This window comes from Petromyzon marinus (genome assembly GCF_048934315.1).
Source record: "Petromyzon marinus isolate PM22_M1 ecotype Great Lakes invasive population chromosome 84 unlocalized genomic scaffold, UKy_Petmar_22M1.pri1.0 chr84_unloc.3, whole genome shotgun sequence".
Taxonomy (NCBI): domain Eukaryota; kingdom Metazoa; phylum Chordata; class Hyperoartia; order Petromyzontiformes; family Petromyzontidae; genus Petromyzon; species Petromyzon marinus.
The window spans coordinates 1,603,413-1,628,588 of NW_027422640.1; the positions used below are offsets into that span (position 1 = coordinate 1,603,413).

Sequence of the window (25,176 nt, forward strand, 5' to 3'; positions counted from 1 at the left end):
GGGGGGGCGGGGCTGAGTTCACTCCACGTCGCGAACGGGAGGAGGATTGACGAGGGGGAGGGGCCAGGAGGGACGAGGGGGAGGGGCCAGGAGCGGGAGGGGGGGAGCCGTGGCGCCGCTCTTGGGCCGCGAGGCCTCCCCCTGGACCCGCGGCGCCACGCGGAGACCGCGACAGCAGCAGCAGCAGGAGGTGGTGGTGGTGGTGTTTGTGGTTGTAGGCACGGGAGAGGTGGTGGTGTTTGTGTTTGTGGTTGTAGGCACGGGAGAGGTGGTGGTGTTTGTGGTTGTAGGCACGGGAGAGGTGGTGGTGGTGTTTGTGGTTGTAGGCACGGGAGAGGTGGTGGTGGTGTTTGTGGTTGTAGGCACGGGAGAGGTGGTGGTGGTGTTTGTGGTTGTAGGCACGGGAGAGGTGGTGGTGGTGTTTGTGGTTGTAGGCACGGGAGAGGTGGTGGTGGTGTTTGTGGTTGTAGGCACGGGAGAGGTGGTGGTGGTGTTTGTGGTTGTAGGCACGGGAGAGGTGGTCACGGACAGGCGGTGAGTGCCGGGTGATGGAGGGGGGGGATTGCAGGGTGAGTGAGTTAATGAGGAGAATTAATAGGTGAGGAGGGTGAGTGAGTTGAAGGGTGAGGTGAGTGAGTGGGTGAGTGGTGAGTTCACGACAGGGAGATTGGGGCTGAGTGAGTGAACGCAGCGCACGGTAAAGATCCCCTGAGAGCATTCGCAAGAGTTGGACATTGAGTGCCGCTGTCAGGGTCCACACGCAAATTACTCACTTGGCATGATATACAAATTAACCATTGTAAACGATAACTTTAAAAAAGTCCGCTATTTGTCAGAGCTAATGCGATGTGCGTTTTGCATATTTGTAGCACGTTATAACCATCGTCAACATCGTCATTTAGAGTAACCATTAGTCCATACGTGTCACTTGCTAATAGTCCCCGGGTCAATCACAACTTTGCCGTGCGTGCAGGCTTTGTCTCTGGCTGCTCGCTAGGGCTGCGATGCCTTTCCATGCCACAAGATGACGTTCATTGCTCCTTCCACACCGCGACAATATTTACTGCAGTGTTCTATAACGCGGCAGTTGCGTTGCTGAATAACACCGCGTTGTGTAAACTCCCTCGTTACAATGACTAATACAGGGTAAAGCACAGTCCGTGATAACAGCGTGAGATGCGTGTGTCGGCTGAACAAAGACTGAGGCGCGTGGGGAGCATCAGGAAGCATCCAGCAGCATCCCAATGCCTCGTGTGACGCTGTGCCCAGGCAGCCGTACAACCGCACATTCCTACTCGCGCGACGTGGTTCTGTTGACTCAATCGCGTTATATCCATTTAGCATCTGCGTTATAAAACGTGTTCCCTATTACATCCATCGTGCCATATCCAAATGGCGTTATGAAAACACGCGTTGAGGCAGAACGAACTCTATAAACTATTTTTATTTTACCAGGTGAGACCCACTGAGCTATGTGGCTGTTTTCCAGAAGCGACCTTTCCACAAATGATAGATCAGCTAAATGGCTAATCACGTTAGAAATGTGTAGCACCAGCCACAAATACTCTAGACATGGGATCCCCTTTGACAGGGTCAGTGTCTACTTAGATTCACTCACTCCGCCTATTGTCATGCGGCATCCGCAGCTGCGTCGCGACACTTGGTAGAGTGCTGTCTTTGAGGCAGAGAGCTTTACAACCGTGTGCAGTGGTTAATTTGCTTAACAGCTTTACACCGAACTCCTTGCTTGTGGTAAAACATGTTTGCGACTTTGCTGATCGAGAACTATGCAGATTTAGATTTATAGTAACATGTACTTAGTGTGAGATGAACTTCCAAACAATTTCCTTTGCTCAACATCTTGCAATTAATGTCTTTTTAAATGGTCAGCTTAAGTGATTCCGTGATTGTTATGTAACTTGACCATTAAGATAATCTATGGAGCACAATTATTTCAGTATTATTTGTCGTAAGTAAACTTTAAACAGAACCCATATGTGATATTATATTGCCTGATTATTTTAATTTTTAATGTAGTCTACATGCTCTTCTGGGGATATTACCCCACATTTACCATTCATTGATGTTCCCTTTGACATTGGTAATTGGCATTGTCACACCATAGTAATTCATGGGCAATTATGTAATTCTCTCTGTGTCTATCTCTATCTGCATCTGTCTGTGTGGGTATCTCTCTCTGCCGGTGTGTTTTTCTCTATATGCGTCTCTCGTGTGTCTCTTTGTGTGTGCCTCTCTCTGTGTGTGGATCTCTCGGTGTCTGTGTCTCTCTTTCCTTTTCCACGATGTGGTGTTGTATTTACATGCAAATTCTACCTCTAGCCCTGCCCACTTACCCTTGGGCTGAGCTTATCTCAAGCCAATATAACTTTGTGTTTCAGCAGCTTTCTCGCTATATTTTTTCACCTGATGATGGTTGCTTGTGTTGCGATCGAAACGTCGTGATCTATTATTTTTTTCTACCTACGTGACTTTACCTAAAGAACCAAAGAGTTTTGTGATTTTGATAGTGATCTTTGTGGTGGAGGTGGTGATATTGATGGTGGTGTTAACGATAGCGGTGATTTTGGTGGTTGTAATGGTGGTATTGATGGTGGTAATGGTGGTTGACTATTACCCCTCTCGTGTCCTTACTTCCACAACCAGGTTTAAGAATCTGCTGGTGTCTGTGCTGGAGGTGGACGTCGGATATCTGTGCGGTCTGGAGCGGTGGACAATAGACTCCTGCAGCTCAACCAGGTGGACGCACTGGGCAGGGGGCAAGATGGTTGTGGCCTTAGAGACCCACTTACTCCCACAGAGAGCCATAGACTCACTCACAGAGTACACTCACACAGAGAGCCAAAGTCTCACTGACACAGAGCCATAGGCTCACTCACATGGAGACACATAGACTCACTCACACAGAGAACCATTGATTAACTCATTGGTTTTTTCGGTAAAGTCACGTATGTAGAAATACCATAAAATTATATTAAAATAAATCAATCACGACGTTTCGACCGCAACACAAGCGATCTTCATCAGGTGTAAAAACAAATAGCACATAGGGTGACATCAGCGCAACACATAGAGAGCGTTAAACTGCACGGAGGTAAATACAACAAGAAGATGAGAGACGAGAATTCAAAAAACCTAAGAAAAATTTACGTGATGCAAAACCAGTCGGCCAACGACACACTTAGACACCTGCCTGGCAGACCACGAATTTCAGAAGAGTGCTAAATTTCGTGTTCATCCTCTGGGTTGAACATACCAGCATAGACAGAGTGAACAAATACGAGGTATAAGATAGCAGAAATACATATACAGGGACACAAGAGGTAAGAAGAGGAAAGACGGACAGAGAAGCAAGAAAAAAGGGGCCGGAGGGATGAACAGACAGAGGCTTAAAATAAGTAGTAGAGGTGGGGGGAGGGGCGGAAGAAAGCAAGGGGCACCCCACCCACCCCACCCCACCCACCCATCCCCACCCATCCCCACCCATCCCCACCCATCCCCACCCCACCCACCCCACCCCACCCACCCCACCCCACCCCTCCCACCCCTCCCACCGATCCTCCCCCCAACCCTCCCCTCAACGCTCCTTTCACTCCTCCCGTCACCCCTCCACCCCTCTCCTTTCTGCTGCGTCAGGGCCAGAGGCTGAGAGCACGGGAGAGGAGGCTACACGGGGAACTGGGCCGCGTCAGGGGCGAGAGACGCGGGGCGACTCGACACTTCACAGCGTGGGTGAGTGTGGGGAGTTCGTGGTGCATGGGGGACGGTGGGTGGTGTGGTCCAGAATATAAACCACCTGTGTAGGATACACGGGGGATTTTTGATTGGTGCTTAAATGTGTGTGTGTGGAAAACGGTGTAGTGTGTGAGTGTGTGTGCGGTGGGGGGTAGGGAGGTAAATGTGTGTGTAATGCAAATTAGTATCTGGGGCGGTGTGTAAACATCACACATTGGGGAGACAAAGGCGGTCCGGCGTGGTTCTGACCACTTACCATTTCGTGTACTATGCCAGCCTTCATAGGAGCTCAATAACAGCACTTGCCCCACCAGTCTGTGGAGCTCCATGGGGGATGTTTGTGTTGGAGCTCGTGCTGTAGGTGTAGACGACGCACGACCGTGGATCCTCTGTAGGGAGCGCGCGTCTGCTGTGGGTCGCATGGAGCTGCACAAGCGGACACCGCCGCAGCGATTCCCATACCGAGTCACGAGATAGGCGCTGGGAAACACCACCATGGTGTGCTTGCCTTGTATGGTCAGTCGTGTGACTGATTATTATAATATATTAATTCACACCTGTGCACCGTGTCATGGCAGTTTCTCTGTTTTTCCTTCATTGCATTTTTATTTCAGAAATATTTCACCTGCAAAATAGATTGAGTTTGAATATCTCATGCGAAAGGGTGCCCAGGGCATGTGGGGTCGTCCAATTGCACAGTGTTTAGCGCACATCACTACACACCCATGGACTAAATCCAGAGGCGAGTGACAAATGAATCAGTTCTGCCCCCCTCGCTTTACCAACCCGCACTAGTCAGCGTGGTGAAATATGGTAAAAAATCAACACGACCGACAGGGCATAGGGTGCCCATTATCCAGAAGTGCTTTACTTTATGATCACATCCACATCTAATGTGGATTTGGTTATTTTTCTTTAGTTTTCTTTGTTGCATAAATACAACTTGACAAGATGTGTACTGCTTCATTCTGGTACATTTACTGTTTTTCAGTGCATTTCAGCACTGGGTGTGTTTGTTGGATTTATTGTTTGTCACGTGAGGTTAAACACTAACAAAATATTTTATGAACCAGGCAAAGTTCACTAAGCTATTAGATTTTTCATTAAACTGACAGATGCTGTAACCTGGTCCCTTGGGTACCCAGGCCTTCCTATAGTATAACTCCAGGAATCGGCAGATTTTTATTTTATTGTACCAAGTAAGGTCCACTGAGCTATATAGCTGTTTTTCAAAAGCAACCTGGCCACAAATCGTAGCTCAACGAAGTGGCTTATCACGTGGAAATTTGTAGCAGCCAAATACTGTAAACGCATATTTCTAAATGTGGAGGGAAAAAAACTCGAGGATCCAGAGAAAAACCCACGCCACCACGGGGAGAATATGCAAACTCCAAATATCCAGGCGTCGGGGTTGGAATCGAACCCACGACCTGCTGCATTCCAGGCGAAGGGGATAACTTGTTGCCACCACTGAGCCCCTTGTTAATCTGATGTGGTATACTGGTACAGCCCCTGGTGGCCTCGGTCACTTTACTGACCTTTGCACCATTGTGTAGTCGGTTCAATTGAGTCGCAGACATACTCTTTGGAGGCAACAAATTTATTTATACCAACACGAAGGGGTAACTTCCCTTTTACCAGATAACAACCTATGGTGGTGGACCACCAGGCTATCTGCGCTAACACTCTGGGATAGCTACAATGAGCAGGACTCCAGCTTGAGTCCTGCCCATGTGTTGGTGACTCTTCACGGACGTTGAATGTAGATCTTTCAGAAGACAACAGCAAAGCTGAACCCCGGTCCCTCTGGGGACCCGGTTTATATGCTCACCAGTCGTGGCCGGCTCTGCCCTTGGCCACGACTACCTTCTCGATTCCTATTGCAAGATCTCGCCCTGATACGTGACTACCCACTAGCCCCAACTTGGGGCCCCTGTGTAGACTTTACCCGTCATGTACCTTCCAGGGTCAACCAGAGTGCAATGGCCCACATTAACCTCATTCATGGTTGACACTTTCACACCCCTCCTATAGAGAACAGCACTGCACGCCACACGTGGTGCCACTCAGCGCCATGACTCAGCGCTCACCAAGCCCCACTAGGGCTGGTACTACACCCACATATATGGGGTGTCGGTGATGTAATTACATCGCACGCCGTGCCTCTCAGGCCGGCACTACACAGTGGCATTCCCGATGTCACTACATTACCCCCCCCCCCCCCATTCGTAGCATTCAGCCATCCTGGCTGTCAACTCCCCCTTAAAACTAACCAAGTGAATACGTTCTAGATTTGAAGCTTTCGTGACTGCAAGGATCCATACTCTTTGGTTCTATTCGGTAAAGTCACGTAGGTAAAAAATAAAACAACAAAAATCATGACGTTTCTTCCACAACACAAGTGGCCTTCATCAGGTGAAGGGGACCGTACTGTCATGAGGACAGCGTTGGAGTGAAGCCAGTCCATCCCAGGTCGCGTCCTTTTAAGCTGTGTGGGAGGAAACAAAATGCTTTGACAAAGGAATTAGCATAAAATGACCGTAACGCACAAGAGGACCGGCACGGAGGGGGGGAGGGGGTGTGAATTGGAACGTAGAGGACCGGCACGGGGCGGGGGGGGAGTTTACAAATGTAGGTGTGAAGTGAAATAAGCTTCTATGAAAGTTTGGTATATCACTATTTGGATAAATACCATTGAAAATTAGTTTAATGTTTGGTATGATTTAGAACATCTTTCCAATGGTTGCTTAAGTGAATAAGGTGAAAAAAACGAGTAAAAGTGACTAAACGCTATGTGTGCCTCAATAACAATAACAAATAGCATATAAATAACCAAGCCCACCTATACAATATATACACTAGCTGCAAATGTACAGAACAACACGAGAAAATATAAAACGCGAATGCACGGAATCCCCTCCATCACCAACAACTCCCATCCTCACCGTGTAACAATACCCATAAGCACAACAAAGGCTAGGTTCAGCCAATAACCGATATGGCCTACTGAGTGTGACAAGCAACTGATGGTGTGGGAGTGTGTGTGCATGGGTGTCACAAAATCCGAAGAGTTTTTGAGCGAGTCCTCGTGGCTGGGCCTCCAGTGGAGGTGGGCTCACTCTCCCTGGAGGTCCCAGGGGGAATATGCAACTGTCCAGTCGAATCCGGCTCCTCACGAAGAGCAGTAGGCCGGGTCGACGGGTTCTCCTCTCTCGAATCAAGTGAAGACAGCGCAGGCGGCGGCTCGGGGGACATCAGGCGCGCGGCACCTGAGGGAGGAAGCACACGACTCCGCTGAGGACCAACCTCAACGTGCACACATGCCAGCTCGCCGGACACATCTGTCCCTGGGCGCCCACAGTGTGGAGATGGAACAAACTCACAGGGAGCAATAAAGGGCTTAGGGCAAGAGGAGTGTACAAATCAACTCCGCCGCCCCAAGCGGATCTGGACACACTGCGGTCGAATGACCCGAATCACATCAACCAGCCCTCTCCAGGGTTTGAGCAATTTGGGCGATGTACCCACCGGTACCTGTGGACAGTGCAACCAAGCTCTGTCCCCAGGTGCCCATTCATGTTTTTGAAGTACGGAAGCCCCTCAGCCATTCATTGGCCAATCGGCACGAATCAGAATTTACCCTGGAAGTCTCCCGCACTTCTGAAAGCTTTTGAAGGGTACAGCACACGGAGTCAGAGATTTAAGATTTAGCCTTGTTGGGTGCGGCTTGTAACTGAACATGAATCAGGGGGTCGTGTTCTCGCTGACCTGATGACTCAACATGGAGGTCAGAGTTCTGTGCAGCCACCTCAACCATACCATCCATCTGCGGATTGTGCGGTGACATGCGTACTTTCTTGGTTCACAACTAACGCACACCTCTTGCAATAATTTTGAAGAAAATGTTTTGCCCTGATTGTTCAGAAGACGTTCGGGAGCACTCTTGTCCATTATGTAGTGGGTAATAAACTGGAGGAAGCTTACTCTGAGGCAACACATTTATTATAACATTAACAGGTTATTACACAATGGGGTAATGGCCCCTTTCACCCGATACTCTATGGAGGTAGTCCCTCCAGACTAGCTTGCCTCTCACTGGCTATCACGACATCTATACTGCTGGGGCTTGAGTCTTCGCTTGAGTCTTCACTGGTTATCAGCTGGAGCTTTCACTGGTACAAGCTCGAGCCGACCCTAGCCAGGGGTTCGGCTCTGCCCATTGGGCTCTACTCTTCAGGGCTCCAGGATGCTCTTCAGTCTTCGGCCGGACAACAACTGCTGGGACCGCTCAGGGACCTGACTTATATATAGGCTCCTGGCTCACTCCGCCCCTGGCCACGCCTTCCTTCTAGGACCGTCTCCGAGGGTCTGGAGAATGACATCATCTCCCCAGCCCCCTTCCCGGGATCTGGGGTCCCGACCGTTGGTCACGATGCTCCCCCAGGGATTGCCTTGGCCAACGGCCCATCATCATTAATCCAGCAGGTTCAGCCTCCCCTCTGCTCCCTACTGACACAAGCTAGTACTGCCGGCTATGATTAGTGGCGATCATGTTCAACCATGCCACTACAATTACATAGCCATTGAGGAATGCCTCAGTGATCTTTGCCGCCAACTGTTTGGGAAGCGGCCAGGCCACAGGCCATCATGAGAAATACTCGACTCCCACCAGAAAATATTTATTCCCACGAGCGGCTTCTACCGCGTGTACTGCACACACCCCTTCAACAAATTAGCAGCATCCTCAGCCATGCCAGGCCAGAAGAAATCCGACTTACGTGTGGCCAATGCTAGTTTATGCACACCCAAGTGCAACAGACGCTCGTGCACCGCCCAAATGACCTTACCCCGCAGGGCGGTGGGCACAACAATGTTGGAACATCGCATCTCTCCGTCCCAATGCATGAGCAATCCACCTCTGAGAATGAAAGAGGCGACACCCCATCGATCCTCGCCCCCATCAGTCTCTCTGACTCCGCATCGCAATTTAAGCAGGGAAGCGTCCTCAACCTGGAGGCGCCCCCATTCTTCGTGGTCCAATCCAATGACAGCATCACGCGCCACTGGATCCCCAGCTCCCTCAGATGTTACAACCTCGGCCGATGCCGTAAGGGTAGGGGGCGAGTGTTCGTTGCGCGGCTTACAGCGACCGGAGCCCGAAAAACTTGCGCAACTCTCGTTCGTGGGTAATCGCGAGAGGGCGTCCGCGTTCGTGTGATGGGAGCCTTTGTGATAGGTAACCTGAAAAGAGTAGTCACGGAGGACCTCCAACCAGCGTGAAAGTTCGCCAGATGGCTGGTCAACCTGCAGCGCGTACTGCAGCGCCGCGTGGTCCGAGCGCACCTCAAAGTCTCTCCCATACAAATATGGAAGATACTGTTGCAAGAAAAACACGATAGCTAACAGTTATCAGCATGTGACACAGTACCGCTGTTCAGCCGGAGACAGCACTCTGCTTCCTTATGCGATAACACTCTCGATGCCATTGACAACTAGAGACAGAACAGCTCCAATGCCAGTGTTACTAGCATCTGTATCAAGGACAAACGGCAAGGAAAAGTCGGGGTAGTGGAGGGGAGGGGCGTTCACCAAGCCATCTTGGAGTGCAACAAATGCGGCCTCCTCATGGGTGGTGCCGATGTCACAAGTCGAGGAGACTGAAGTGCTGTGACAAAAGGGCCATTGCCTGAATCGTCTCTTACTATAAACATTTCATTTCAAAGCGGTGTTATCGAAGAAGTTTTTTTGGAAGATAAATAACATCGCGATGGGGGGAGGGGGAGATAGCGGGATTGAGGGGGAGCGATTAGGGGGGTTATAGAGGTGGGTGTTGAGTAAAATAGTATCAGTGTCTTGTGCTTGAGCCTAGGGGCTATGCCAAGGGGCTAGGACATTGAGAACACGGATTCGAATGAACGTCTCATCTTGCCACATGCTTTTTTTACTATCTCCATCAGTAACAAAATCAATCTACAAAGCAACGCTGCTTCTAAAATGGGTATAGTACTCTGAAGCATGTAAAAATGGTAATGTACTGTCAATCGTACTTTAACAGGAGCATTGTCTCTTTAAAGGTCACGGTTTTTGTTGTTGACATGAACTCTATTGGCTTCCACCTCCCTGTTCACAGAGATCGTCAATAGAGGCTGAAGTCTGTTACTCGCGCACAGTCAGTCGAGGGAGTGATAGCCCTCACTGTGCCCTTCAGCCCGTGGCGTTGCCTATGGGACTCATTGTCCCGTAACATCCCGAGTTCACAATGTCGATTAAAGCGACACCTTTGTTTAATAACGATCCATGAAATTAGTGGGACTTTATATAGTGTGACAGTCTTGTCTTTGGTAATACTGTACTCATGTTTGTTTCTGTTGCCTGGTTTTTAATTGGTAAAGCTGTGATCGTGTTTGATCCCTCCACTGGTATCCGATTCATTTCTGCATCAAGCACAATATCCCCTTTACTGTCTTCAAGTTCCACCATGGACACGCTCCTGCTTGCCTCTCCCATCATCTTATTCCCCTCCCAATGTTCTCCTATATCGTCCCTACCATCTCGCTTTACTCCCCTTCACTCATTCTCCGCCCAGCAACCAAGGCTTCCTGTTGGAACTTCTAATCAACCTTTACTCATTCGGAGGTCACTCATTCCCTTTTCTTTTGATGCAATTATTTGGGCCTGTCACTTACCATCCACAGATTTCTCCTGTGATCATCACTTTATGTTCTCTCTTTAGAAATGTAGGCTGAATGTACACCTCCTTGTTCCCAATGATGATTGTATCTCACTGATGTGCACATCACCTTGACAGAGGCTCTTTTTAAAGGCACTCTAATTGATTATTTCTCATTTCACAGCCTCCACTACACTACTCAGCAGATTATACCCCACTTTGTTCGTCAAGACTTGCTTGAGGCAAATATAAGTATGGTCCAACAACTTCTATGACTAACACGGCACGAGTAAGACTGCCTGCAGTCCAACCAAAAAGGCTGCATCATTGAAAGCTGGTTTCAAGCCTGCCCTCCACGTGTGTTAAAAGATCTTACTCACCCATGTGATGATAGTTGAGTCTCTGGGTGTCAGCATTTCTGCTCTGATATTGCAAGTGTTGGATACTAGTGATTTCTTTCATTTTTCTTAGGGTACCTCTCACTTTATACTCAAATGGCTCAATGCAGAAGGTGTAGGGTCTTTGGTTGCTGTGGCTTGCATGAGCTCTTCAAAGGGATATGACGAAGAGCGATTCTGCATTTGGGAGCATAATTACTTCTAGCATGCTAGTTTCCGCCTTCAACTGCTGAGGAGCTTGCCACTGGCATTTGTAATTGCGCAGGAAATATTAAAGTAGGCTCCCCTGAGCTGACTGAAGTTTGCAAAGTCATCCTTTATTTGACTGAGAGTTATTATTCAACTGCTGCAGCTTTTCCATCAGGCCCCCTCTGTTCATGCCAGATCTGAGTTTTGCATTGCCTTCTTAGGCCCTTGTAGCAGTTTTTACGTTCGTTTTTCAATTAAACACCACGTTTAATCACTAATCCATTCATTTCCAATATTGCAACAGGTTGTTGGGCTGGTCTTGGCGGCGTTGTTTACATAATCTTGAAATTGTCCCAAACTGTTGGTTCCTCATTAGACAGGAGCGTGCATTACCACTGCCCACCTCCACATTACAACCATCCCCACCATAAGAATTATATCCAGTATGAGCTGGAGAAGCTTTTGTTGAACTTCGAGAGTACTACTAAGAAATGGGGTTTACGTTCATCCCCACATAAAACAAAGCACCTGCCTGGGTATTCTGTCATCGTATTCTCCCATCCCTCCACTCCCCATGAGCAGTGGGGCAGTTTTGGACAGAGCAGAACAATTTTCCATACCTGGAAAGGGTGCATGTGACTAGCTCCAGTTTGGCAGCAGAGGTCATGCTCCGAATCGGTTGAACATAATTATCTCAGCTGCGTAACACACTGTGAATGCTACATTGCCTGTCGCTCCATGTAAAGCTCTGGGTCTTCTCAGCCAGATATCCCCTCCCTTCTCTACATTTGAGAAATTTGGATCCCTTTTAAAGGGACATCCACACTGGTTTTGCATATTCAAGTTGTCTACGATCCACCGTGGACTTAACAAACTAGATTATGTGAGCAGCTTAGATCCTTGAATGATCTGGACAAATGCCCATCAGTGAGATACTAAGGCAGGTGAGGCAGCATTGGCTGGGTCATGTAGCCCAAATGCCCAGTCACTGTGTACCCAAACATCTTCTGTTTGTCCAGATATAAGGGGCTTATCGCTATAGGCAAGAGTTTGACTGCAGTGTAACAGAAGGATGGTGGAGCTGTTTGGGCTTGCCAACAGCTCGACCAGTGGTTTCAAGATCAGCGTCTCTGGAGGAGTTTTGTGAAGGATGTCCGCCTCCAGCAATAACGGAGGGCGGAGGAGTGATGCTCACAACAACGAGCGGAGTGCAGAATGAGTAAAATGCAGCAAGGTGGAACAGTAGGGAGCACAGGTGGTAGATCTGCCAGTCATCCCTGTCACTCAACCCATGACACCTTTATCTATCCTGTAACCTACTGCCCATGAGCCTTCGACAGTCCACATGACCTCAATGTGCACTTAGCCTGGCACAAACACTTTTTTGACGTCACCAATTTTGAGTGGCGAATGGCTTTTATTGTTATTGTGTTTATGTATCCACCCCTTCATGTGTCGTACTGGCCTTCTTAGGTGCTCGCTAGCAGAACTAATCCCAATAATGTAAAAAACGATATGGGAGATTTTTCTCATTTGTATCTTGTATGTTTGTGTACATCGCCTATGTGTGTTTGTGGCGAGCCATGCTGCACAACAAACTCAGCCACAGTTATCAATAGCACGTGATATCTACACTGGTTTTGGGTCCTCTAGGTTGTGTCTGCATTAAATGAGTGCCTGGTACAATGGGTAATCAGTATAACCTATGAGACAAACGTGGCCAGGTGTGGTGCTGGCCATTTCTACCCCACTTTGCGTGCAGGTCTTCAAAGGGGCTCACTAACAGCACTTGACCCACCAGTCTGTGGAGCTACATGGGGGATGTTTGTGTTGAAGCTCGTTCTGTCGGCGTAGAAGACGCTCGACAGTTTATCCTCTGTAGGGAGCACGCGTCTGCTGTGTGTAGCGTGGAGCTGCACGATAGTGAAACCAATAGAGTTGTTGCGCCTTGGGCGTAAACATCAATGTATGTCCATTTGCCAGGTGTTATTTTTTTCATTTCCTGTGGAGATGTGTGCTGTATGAGAGAAAAAGCGACTAAGCCCACGCCCTCACCCCCTTCTCCCTATTGCATTATCTCCTCGTACTATTTGACTACTCATAAAATCATACGTATATAGTGACACCCCAGGGATAAATTAATATTGCTTGTTATAGCACCTTCTTGTAGAAAGAACGCTGGTTAAGTCAGACCGGCCTGTATATGTACAGTATAGATATTTAGTTTGCAGCAATGCAATACACACAGCTCAATACACAAAGAGTTAAATGTATAAATATCTCATACTAAAGAATGGATCACTTGGGTTTACAAACATGATGTACAAAACTCGTTATAGTCTCATGCTCTGCATGCTGTTGTAAATGCACGTGGTGCATACTCACTGACCAGATGCTTCGTTATTATTGATACTAATAAAAAATGTTAAATTAAGAATTTTCTTCATCAATTTCTCACGTTAAACAAATATAGGGAGGCGTTCATCCAGCGGTAGAGAGACAATGGCTGCTGATGATGATGTAACGTGCCGCTAATTTTGAAGAATTCCTAAGAGACAGTGCAAGTGGAGATTCAAAGGCATAGGAAGGTGGTTGCACAGACACCTGGACCACTGCTGTCCTGTATAAGTGATTTATTTAACATAATGAACATTACAGTAGCATTGACGTTGCCTCATGTGTGTACTTTAAGTTTTGGCTTCCCCACACAAACACACTACCTCCACAAAAGGTCATGTTTACTCATTTCTGTGAAGCGTATTCAAGTTTAATTTATTAGGTATAGCCCTGTGAGCCATGCGGCTCTTAAGTCGGGTGCAAACGCAACAAACAAAATATGAATCTACATTGCAGAAAACTATTGAACCACAACCAGACCAAAATAAAGCTACAAAAACAATGTAACAGCAGTAATCATAGGAACTGTGATTTTAAAATTAACAAACGATAAACATAACATGTACGACAAAACCTGCAGCCATAGCTGGCAGCACGACACTCCCAGTGTATGATGTGTGAGTGAGTCAGCAGCAGCGTGAGTGAGTGTATGATGTGCGAGTCAACGTATGATGTGCGAGTCAGCGTATGATGATCGAGTCAGTATTAGGTTGAGTGAGTACATGATGTGTGAGCCAGCGCATGATGAGTGAGTCAGTGTATGATGTGTGAGCGAGTCAGCGGCAGAGTGAGTGTATGATGTGCGAGTGAGCCAGCACACGATGAGTGAACCTGTGTATGGTGAGTGAATGGGTCAGTGGTTGTTCGAGTGTATGATGTGTGAGTGAGTAAGCGCATGATGAGCGAGTCAGTGCATGATGTGTGAGCGAGTCAGTGCATGATGTGTGAGTGAGTCACTGCATGATGTGTGAGTGAGTCAGTGCATGGTGTGAATGAGTCAGTGTATGATGTATGAGAAAGTCAGTGTCGGCTCCCTCTGCCCGTGCTGTCGCCCCCCCCTCCCCCCGGCTCCGTCGCCCCCCCCCCCGGCTCCCCCGCCCCGTCGGCCTCCTGGCTCCATCGGCTCCCTCCGTCGGCTCCCCCGGCCCCCTCACAAATGGCCCCGCCAGCCGCTGCTGGGAGCGCGGTATGTGACGTCATACCACTGCTAGACAACCTCAGAGCACCCTCTACCCATACATTGAGAGCATGGGAGTGCCCACTACATAGGGACTACCCAAGATCAAACCTGGCTCCCACCCTCTAATCGTCACTCAACTAGAGGTGACGCTATCCCGATCATTGCACATTACAACGCAATTTGCCGTCTGCGTGGCATCACGATGGTCGAGGCAGTGAGCACGTGGTGTCACGCAGCTGCTTAATCTGCTAAACCTGTGTGGTGTTTTGAATTAGGTTTACATTTTACTTTTCTTTATCGTAGTGTTGTGTTCATGTGAATGTTCAAATGCTTGCACTGAAGAGTGTTTTGAGATGCCTAAAGTGTTTCGATGCAATTGTATGTATTTCTATATATTCCAATGACAATTTTTAAGCTTTCATTACAATTTAAATAACTCAATGTATTCACAATCAAATACCTAAAGTCACAATTGTACCTAACCGAGACCTCTCAGATTTTAGTAGCAACATTTTATTTTTATAATTATTATTCTTTCCCGTACCTGTCTAAAATTACACGACTATGCTTACAGGTGACACATGGTTTGTTTTCATTTTCTTCAGGTGACTCGATGCATTTGTCGTGATGGCATCAAAAGTTTCTGCATGTGAGAGCATTAAAACCAACAAAGTGAATCTGCAGAAATACCTCCAGGCGAAGTCTTCAGAAGTGCTTGACTATTCCTATCAAACAGGGATAGTCCTGGACAGTGTATATGCGTCCCTCAAAAGCGAGAATAACCCCATGGCACGAACACGGGACCTGGTTGACCTGGTGCTCAACAATGGAGAAGAAGTGTGCATGAGATTCCTTAAAGATGTGCTGGTGCCACTGAGATCCGAGATCCCTCTCTTGGGTCAGTGGATATCACAGCATGAGCAGCAGCTCAACGTGATGGGTGTCGATCTGAGCACAACTGCGGGTAAAGCCATCCCTGGAGCAGCTTCTCGTGAGTGATGCTAAACTTCACGTAACCACTCGCATGTCTCTGGCAAGTTTAAGCGAAGGAATTGCTTTGAACTGATATGAACTGTCATTTGATATTCGCAAACTGCACCACTCTTGCATAACAACATCCCTCTCAGGAGGAGGACATTCATATTCCATTCCATAGCAGGGTATGTACAAGGGATCAGAGATTTGGAGGAAAGGATGGATGGATAATGGAAATGTGTGTCAGTATCAAAACATTGCATCCACACTGTACCCCAACATTCCTGAATTTCTGTACTATCCTACACCTCCCTTTCCTTGCAAATGACTTAAACATGGTGATTTTCTCTCACCTCTTCAGACACAGGCATTTTATTTGAGCTGGAAGAATATAATGAGCTATGAAGCTCTCTTTCAAGTGTCAAGCCCAATATGTTTGGCCATGGCAGCAAACCCATCAGCTGCCTTGGTCTCCATGACTTGGTACAATCTGGATTCCACCAAGGCCATTTCGTTGAAACTGTTTCCCTATTGAGAGTGAATGACCACCTCTCTTAAATTATGGAAGCTGCTTCTAGTTCTTGACTTTTGGGCTGCTTTGGATACCACACACCACTCCATCCTATTGAATCGGCATGGCTACGCAGGCATCTCTCACACTTCCCCATTGCTTCTGCTTCCCCTCTAAAAGTGAGCCCTATTTTTGCAAGCAAGGACTGCCTTCTGTTCAGAAGTCCCAATTATATGGTGTTCCACGTGGCTCGGTTCTTGGCTATCTGCTCTTCTCAGTATAATGTCTCCTCCTTTGTGGACATTTTTTACTCCTAATTTTTTTATATTGACTAGCTATGACTGCTATTCTCTTTGGTTCTATTCAGTAAAGTCACGTAGGTAAAAAATAAAACAACAAAAATCACGACGTTTCGGCCACAACACAAGTGGCCTTCATCAGGTGAAGGGACCAGGCTGTCTCGAGGACAGCGCTGGAGTGAAACACAGCCACGCTCAGACCGCGACCTTTAAGCTGTGTGCGAGGAAACAAGGTGCCTTGACAAAGGAATTAGCATAAAAATTAGCATTTGATTGGCCGACTTAGCATGATGAACGGCGTAGAGGTGGTGTACATGCGGGTGCACATGCCGGTTGGCGCGGAGGGGGAGTTTACCTATTGATGGTGTGAAAAGGGAATTTTTAAGAGCTCATTGCATTTCGGACCAACACCACCTGACCCGTGAATTAAAACATGTACACCTGGCCCTCAAAAGGAATGGATACTCTGACCGTACCATCCGCCAAGCTGTTTCTCCCTCCATACAGAAACAACCACTTGATACTCCGGTGAAAACCATCACACTACCATATATAGCAGGCGTTACTAAAAAGATTTCCAAAATTCTAAACAAACACAAGATCCAGGTCCGGTTCAATACAGTACACAAAATTCGTGATCTGATCCCATCCGTGAAGGATGGCATTCCTGACTTACAGTACCCCGGGGTTTACAAATTGAGTTTTACCTGCGGTGCTTGCTATATCGGGGAGACAAAGCGACATGTCTCTGACCGAATTCGCGAGCACAAATCAGATTTGAAACACGGCAGAACGAATTATTCTGCCGTAGCTGATCACTGTTACAACGCTGTGGGTGATCACGATATAATTTTCTCCGATACCAAGGTTCTTTGCAAACCCACGGGTTTTTATCAGAAATTTGTTTACGAGGCAATTCAGATCTACAAACACAGACACAATTTCAACCGAGAAGATGGTTTCAAATTAAGCAACCATTGGAAAGATGTTGTAAATCGAACCAAACATTAAACTAATTTTCAATGGTACAGTATATTTTTCAAGTAGTGGTACCCCAAACTTTCGCAGCTCTTAAAAATTCCTTTTTCACACCATCAATAGGTAAACTCCCCCTCCCCCCCCACGCCAACCGGAATGTGCACCCGCATGTAAACCACCTCTACACCGTTCATCATGCTAAGTCGGCCAATCAAATGCTAATTTTTATGCTAATTCCTTTGTCAAGGCACCTTGTTCCCTTGCACACAGCTTAAAGGTCGCGGTCTGAGCGTGGCTGTGTTTCACTCCAGCGCTGTCCTCGAGACAGCCTGGTCCCTTCACCTGATGAAGGCCGCTTGTGTTGTGGCCGAAACGTCGTGATTTTTGTTGTTTTATTTTTTACTAACGTGACTTTACCGAATAGAACCAGAATATGGATCCTTGCAGTCACGAAAGCTTTAAATCTAGAAATGACTGCTATTTCTAATGACACCCCGCCTTTTAATGCCATTGACTCATGAAACGGAACCTACTCTCTCCTCTTAACTCTTGAAAAATGTTGATACTCCTACTGATACTCCTGCTGTTATGGAGTGACTCATGCAGCAAGCTATGGCTGCAAAGTTTGGTAGTACATGTTATGTGTATCTTTTATTGTAAAATTTAAATTAGTTCCTATGATCACTGTTACATTGCTTTTATAGCTTTATTTTAGTGATTTCTAAAACGTTTTGGTTTAGCCATATTTATTTGTTGTAGTACAGAGTTAGACTGATAACTTTAATCTAAATTGTCTTATGGTTGTAATTGTTTGGCTTGCATCCCACTGGGATGTTTGCACACAGCATTGATATACGGTGCTTTTTCCGGAAGACTTTGCTGTTTTTTCCTGGATTTTTCTGTTTGCGCGTAGTCACTTTAAGATGTTTCTTGTTCCTGGTTTTGTTTGTTGCAGTTGCACCCGATTCAAGAGCCGAATGGCTCACAGGGCTATACAAAATAAATGAAACTGAAACTGGATTGGTTATACTTCACTCCAGATTCAACGTCAAATTTGTAGACCTCGTCATTTGTAAAAAAGTCCACGGGAGATAATGACTCCGAATATATGATTCCCGAGAAATTAAAATAAGATCAGATACAGAGGGATCAGGCTACTCATGGTCACCATTGCCCAAGTGGTGAGAGACTGGGTTCAATGTTTCCTTGGAAAGCTGATGGAAGTTGTTGAGCAAATTTGTCATTGGAAATCGACACTCTCCACAATGTAGTGGCTGCCACAGTGTTTGCTGATGATGCAGTAGCCAGATTAGTTGAAGTTCAAGTGAACCTACGATGTATCACGTGGGATGCTACGAGTGTTGTGATTCATGTGTCTGTTCTTGTGGAAGTGACAGCACTTCATCTTCTCTGCTGCTAGGACCGTGGCTGGTGTACTGCACTCCACCAGTGTAGCCCCCGTGCTACGTGATGTAGGCCAGCTTGAGATGGGAGAGGAAACACAGCCCCAATACCAGTGAAATATAAAAAAAAAAATCAACATCCTAGACAAAAAAAAATCGATAATTGTAGGATAAGGCAAGCAGTGCATTTTACACACAGATTGATAGAATTAGGTTGTGATGATGCTGATGTACACGGTAATGCTAAATGTGGTACTATCTTTTTCACAGGCAAAACAAACAAGACACATGGTGGTAGCATTTTTGTTATGATAAAACATATTTTTTTACAAAAGGTACAGTGTTTATAAAAATTGCATTTGGAGAATACACATCGTGAAAACTTCCACACAATAATTCATGATGTACATGATGTTGCTGCATTATCCATGGTGAATGAATTCGCTACGCTTTTTTTACATAGTTTATTTTAAACATATTTGTCTGCTATAGGAATATGTTTTTTATTGTAAGTGAAACTGATCTGCTCGTTAAATTATTTGTGTCATTTAGATAAGCCTGGTGATGATTTCAGAGAATTATTGCTGAAGCTGACATCATTAACACGAAACTACGACGCACGACCTGGAGAACCTGCAGTGTTTTTGCTGGAGAGGATGGTGAAGCCAATTCTGGTTCCCTACTACCGCCATCAAGAAACCAAGGAGCACGAGTTACTAGCGAGAGGCAAGCAGCACGAGGAGCTGATGAAGAGAGCACAGAGAGAAGGGATTACTTACAAGAAGCTCTTTGATCACATTGGAAAAAAAACACACCCCCGACTGGTTATTGTAGTGGGGACTCCAGGCAGCGGTAAAACCATGTTGAGCAAATTCATTGTGCACAGCTTGCTGTCAGGTGAGAAAGTATTTGCACGACGCTTTGAGCACATCGTGCTCATAAGGTTCAGGGAGATAAATGATATTGGAGAGGTGTCACTGGCAGAGCTGTTTTCTAAGCTGCACTCATGTTTGGGAAACAAAGCGGATGAGGTTTTCGCAAACCAAGAGAGAACCCATTTTGTTATGGACGGGTTGGACGAGTTTGGAAAGCGCCTTGACTATGCCAATGCGTGCACCGATCCACGTAAGACGGCAACAGTAGAAGCCATCATTGCTGCCCTAGTGAATGGAAATCTCTTGCCCAAGGCCTCGGTCTTGATAACGACCAGACCCATTGCCATGGAACAACTGAGTCAAGTGAATGTTGATCGAGCTGTTGAAATCACTGGGTTTTCCAACAAAGATAAAATAGCATTTTTTAACAAATTTTACCAAGATAGGAGTCTAGCAGAAAGGGCACTCAAGCTCCTGCAGGAAAATGAAACAGTGAATACATTGTCCCAGAACCCTTCATTCTGCCATATAGCAGCCATTACACTGAAGGAACATTTACAAAAGTCTGAACATTCTGAGATTATCCTCAAATCAATGACCGACCTCTTCACACAATACGTGTTTGGGCTCATAGTACACCATGGACGTGGCAGCTGCTGTGCCAAGGAAATTGTATCGTCTCTTGGCAATATGGCTCTGAAGGGGGTTCAGCAAAACATCCAGATGTTCAGCCAAAAAGATCTAGAAGAGTTTGTTGTTAGTTCTTCTGAACTAGGAAGTACATTCATCAACAAAGTGTTCACATGTGAGGGCATTAAACAAGGGAGTTGTTATTCATTTTCACACTTGACAATGCAGGAATTCTTTGCAGCGATAGCTCTGCATCTGTCACATTCAACATGGCCAGTGAATGACGTCATCAAGGCTATTAAGGACAGCAAAGATGGGAGGTTTGATGTGTTTCAGAGGTTTTTTTGTGGACTGGCATCAAGCACTCCATGGAAGTTCTTTGAGGGTATCTTGGATCCTCCATCTGCAGATTATCAAAAGGAAATAATCGAGTGGCTCAATCGCAGCATGAAGAATCGGATGGTTGACAAACACAGGCTCAACAGTCTCCTGCACTGCGTGCACGAGCTGCACGACCGCAAGTCCCTGAGTGATGTCACTCGGTCCATGACTGAGATAGACCTGTCATTCACAAGGCTGTCCCTGCCAGACTGCGCTGCCATCTCCTGAATCCTGCTGCAGCGAGAAGAACCTGTGGAGACACTCAACCTGTTCGGCTGTGGCATCGGCACCGAGGAAATGAAGAGGCTTCAGCGTGGACTGCACAGATGTAAACATCTAGTGTAAGACTGGCACACCTTGCATTCACTACTTCACAAATTGTGTGTGCATAATTGTGCGTGATATCAACTCAGTTTCAATTGAGCACCAGGTGCAGTGTGTAAAACATCGCTACTCGGGAGACAAAAGCAGCCGGGCGTGATACTGGCCACCCACTCCATCATATGCCATGCCGGCTTTCATAGGTGCTCCCTAACGGCACTTTCCCCAGCAGTCTGTTAAGGCTATACGGCAGATCTTTGTCTATAAGAATCCTCACTTATTAACTGTGCATACAGTACAATGTAACTTCATTCTCACGTAAACACTCGGTCTTGCGTAGCCCAAGCATGAACACAAATTTTGACAAATTCTTCCCCTTGCCACTGCCATCATTGTCCTCACTCACTTCACTCCTCTCCCCGCACGCCACGCTCACCCCTCCCTTGATACCTCCCATTAACCCCCAATCTGCTCCTGCCTTCACTTTTTCCATAACCCATCCCCCACCCTTGCCCATACCTTCACTCTCCAGCCGCATACCCACTCCCACTCATCCACTGAGGGATGAGGTTCGGTGAGTGAGTGCGTGCCTGCTTGAGTTGGTGGGTGACTTGGTGGGTGGATCGATGAGTGAATATGTGGAGTTAAGTGAGGATGTGAGTGGCGTGTAAGTGGGTTGGTGAATGAGTGAATTAGTGTGTGAGTGGGTTGGTGAATGAGTGAATTAGTGTGAGTGGGTAAGTAAATGTACAGTGAGTAGGTGGGTCCACAGTGAATGCTGCACTCACTGTACGTTAAAGTACAAAAGGAAAAAAAAGTTATGCATATTCATGGATGCTGTAAAGTTTTCCATCATCTTCAGCAACATTTAATTAGCGATAATGATAGCCCTCACACTATATGCAGGGAGTGAGGTGACCTTAGGCCATACTGAGAAAATGTAGCCCTGATTGCGACTGCGGTGGAGAGTGAGGGTAACGGTTTGATCCACGTGTCCGATTCAAGCCCCTGGTTCACAGTGGATCATGGTCAGTGATTGTGCTCACCACTACAGAGACAGCTAATTGGTAATGGGTGTTAATCTTAGTTGTAAAGCATTAAAGAGACAATGATCCCCCAAGTAGCCCATATAAACTGGTGGGGAAAGTGAAGCCAGTGACAGGGAACAAGCACACACTATTACACTGCACTTTAGAGCACAAAGACAATCTCCCCGTGGAGCCTGCATACACTTTTGAGGCAAGTGCTGATCGCACTTCCCTGACCAGCACCGTCCTTGGCTGTCTTTCTCTCCCCATTGCTGATGTTGACACACCACCAGGTACTCATTTAAGGCAGAGTCACCCTACGGGAGTTCCAGGACCAGAATTTTTTTCATCACTCACCACTGATGCTGTTTACGGATATTGAACCCAGGTCACTTCGTTTGTAATGTAATGTGCCAACGACTTTCCCACCATTCCCCTAAACGCATATAAATACACAATCAAAGACACTCGTATATACACACAGACATGTACACACACAAACGTACACATAGTGTACATATAAACTCACACACTCCTACACATGTACAAGTACAGCCTTTGGTCAGTCTACTGCTGGATAAGGCACTCCCACACCATGCAGGTCTTGGGGGTTATTTGACCAGACATCACCAATCTTGTCAGTGTGGGTTGGTGTAGAGCATAGAGATGAATGTTGTTCCATTGCCATAACGCAGCTCCGCAGGCTACAACAACTGTTGTTATACATGTTAGTCTTGGGTAGAAGCACCATCCAGCCTCGAGCCTATTTAGATTTTCAGATTTATTAGACCTTACATGTGTAGTGTTCGATTTCACTCGGACAACTTTTGTCTTTCTTTGAACACCGTTTTATTTACAACTCTCAGCATGTCCTCAATATTTTACAGTATCCATGTCGCCACGGCTCGCTCGTTGTGCTTCACTCGACTCGCTCGCCACCTTTGTCTCTCCACTCCCCCACGATTACTTCGCTTACTCAGCCGCTAACTTCTTCATCTCTGCTCTCCTATATCGTCACTATGCTCTCTCCACTGCTAACTGCTTCGTCTCTGTTCAGCTTCGCTATCGCTACGCTCTCTCCACTGCTGGCTGCTTCTCTTCTTCAGCTCCGCTATCGCTACGCTCTCTCCACTGCTGGCTGCTTCTCTTCTTCAGCTCCGCTATCGCTACGCTGTTTCCAAGCTCTGTCTCCAACTCTGTCTCCCAAACTCTGTCTCTCCAACTCTCTGTCTCCAAGCTCTCCACACTTCAATTCCCCGCTGTTCACTCCAAGCTCTCCAACTTCAACAACCTTGCTCCAATTGCCGACCCCCCAATTTATCCCCGCTCTCATTACTCCCCAATTAATTAGTCCGTGTCCCAACGACGCTCCGCATCGTTCGAACCTGTTTCTCCTCCAGACCTTTAGGTGCCACTCTAGCCTTGGCAACAGCTCCAGCCAATCACAGCCGTCCTTGGTTCACCCAGCTTAATTGCCCTAATATAACCTGCACTGTATTTGCCTTCGCTACAGGCTGACCCAACATAACCCGTAGTGTCTGTGTTATCATGTAATCACGCTGAACACATCTTTGAATTCAAAGGGAAACCCATGGAGACGCGACCGCTGCACAGGCGTTAGTTCAGGGTTTTGCATATATAGATCTCGCAACCAGTCCGGATCATCTCCATCACCCGGCAACATCTCACTCTGTCCCGTTGCCAAACACGCCTCCCCTTCCGGACCCGGTGCTGCCGTTGCATGCGCCAACGTTGTACCCTCCAGAATGACGACCGATTCGTGTCCCACGTTTACAATTTGTATTAAAGGGTCGCAATTTGCCGGTACAATAGTCAAAGCCCCTACCAAAGTGGGCATCCGTGATACAGCATTTGAGGGCGTCAGCAATATACCCTCCTGTTGCTCGCCGAAAGGCAACTGTTTTTTAAAGCGCAGCGGCACAAGCATCTGCGTGCCAGGCGGAACGCGAACGGTGCGGCTCACCACGGCCTGCACCACGGCATTCGCAACCGCAAGCTTAAAAGACGTTCCCAAAAATTTTAGACATTTTTCCGATGGCAATTCCAAACACCCCTTTCTCTATAGAAATTCTAAGTGGCATCCTTTGCAAATAATCCGTTCCCAACAAACACGGTACCGCCAAGGCCTTGGAAATCAAAATATTCCCCGTAACGCTCACTTCGCCAATTTGATTCGTCGCGACCATACAACCCATAATACCGAGACTGCCACCATTTGCTACTATGCACGGCCCATCAACCGGTTCTAGGGCCTGGGGCAAAGTTGGCAATAAGCAAAAAGTTTGTAACGAGATAAGGGTCGCAGAAGCCCCCGTGTCAACAATAACTCTGACCATCACCCCTTGAATAAGTGCCATCACATCCGACGACCCCGGCGCAGCTCCCAAAACACGATGCACCAACGCGCCCCACACGTCCTGACCGTGCGCAACATACGAATGAGATGTGAATGGGTGAGATGACGCAGATTGGTGATGTGGAAAGAGCGGCCGTGTATTGAATGTATCGCGACTCACCCGGAATCCTCGGTCCTGGGAGAATCCTCGGTTGTAGCTGGTCGGCGCCCTTGGAAGGCCGCCCCTGCGCCACCAGCAGTCGCGGGCAACATGTCCTCTCCGTCCGCACTCGTAGTACATCCATACACCGCGGGGCGACGCAGCATGCCCGCGGGTGGCACCCCGGCCGCCGCTGCAATCGGCGGTGCCTCGCCCACCGCCACCGCGCTCTCGGACGCGGCAGCGCTCAGCAACAGCAGCTGCGCACCCACCACCGCTGGCTCATCGCGGAGGTCCAGGTTGACTTTGATGTTCCTGGCGATCTGTAGAGACATGTCATCGTCGTTTTTGCTGTCAGGAAGCGAAAGGACGACTCGTAGCTCCTTGGCCAACTGCAAAAGCTTCTCCTGCAGCAAGGAATCCAGGGCCTCCTGGTCCATCGCCAGGTATGCTACTTGAGCGAGGGCCAACAGCGCGCTGCGGAATGCAAGAGGGGATTCCGTGTTCTCCCGCTTCCTTTGCTGGAATCTACGTTTGGCGACCGACCGCGGCTCGTACACCTTGCTCATTGCCGCGAATGCCCCATCCAGTGTTGACCTGACGGTGGCAGGGAATCCATTAAATGTCGCCAAGGTATCATCATCGAGGGCCGTCGGCAGTGCCCGCAGAGCG

The 25,176-nt window shown here is 47.5% G+C and overlaps 1 protein-coding gene and 1 long non-coding RNA gene across 7 annotated transcripts in view; both read left to right on the top strand.

The window, feature by feature from the left end:
* LOC142908446 (uncharacterized) overlaps nt 1-25,176 on the top strand; it is a 313,842-nt gene that overhangs the window by 104,977 nt on the left and 183,689 nt on the right. The window lies entirely within an intron of this gene.
* Nucleotides 132-25,176, top strand: part of LOC142908444 (ribonuclease inhibitor-like) — a 36,775-nt gene continuing 11,730 nt past the window's right edge. Inside the window, exons 1-6 of one of the 6 annotated variants that reach the window (XR_012931763.1) lie at nt 132-190; nt 2,665-2,757; nt 3,655-3,750; nt 15,193-15,578; nt 19,024-19,088; nt 19,306-20,980. Coding sequence is in view for 1 of the 6 variants with exons in the window: in XM_076059151.1 (XP_075915266.1) it covers nt 20,937-20,980 (44 nt within the window). In the remaining 5 variants the exon portion in view is untranslated. Of the gene's footprint in view, nt 191-2,664; nt 2,758-3,654; nt 3,751-15,192; nt 15,579-19,023; nt 19,089-19,165; nt 19,185-19,305; nt 20,981-25,176 lie in introns of those variants that run through there. The other 5 variants (XR_012931764.1, XR_012931765.1, XM_076059151.1 and 2 more) reach the window with 5 other exon arrangements.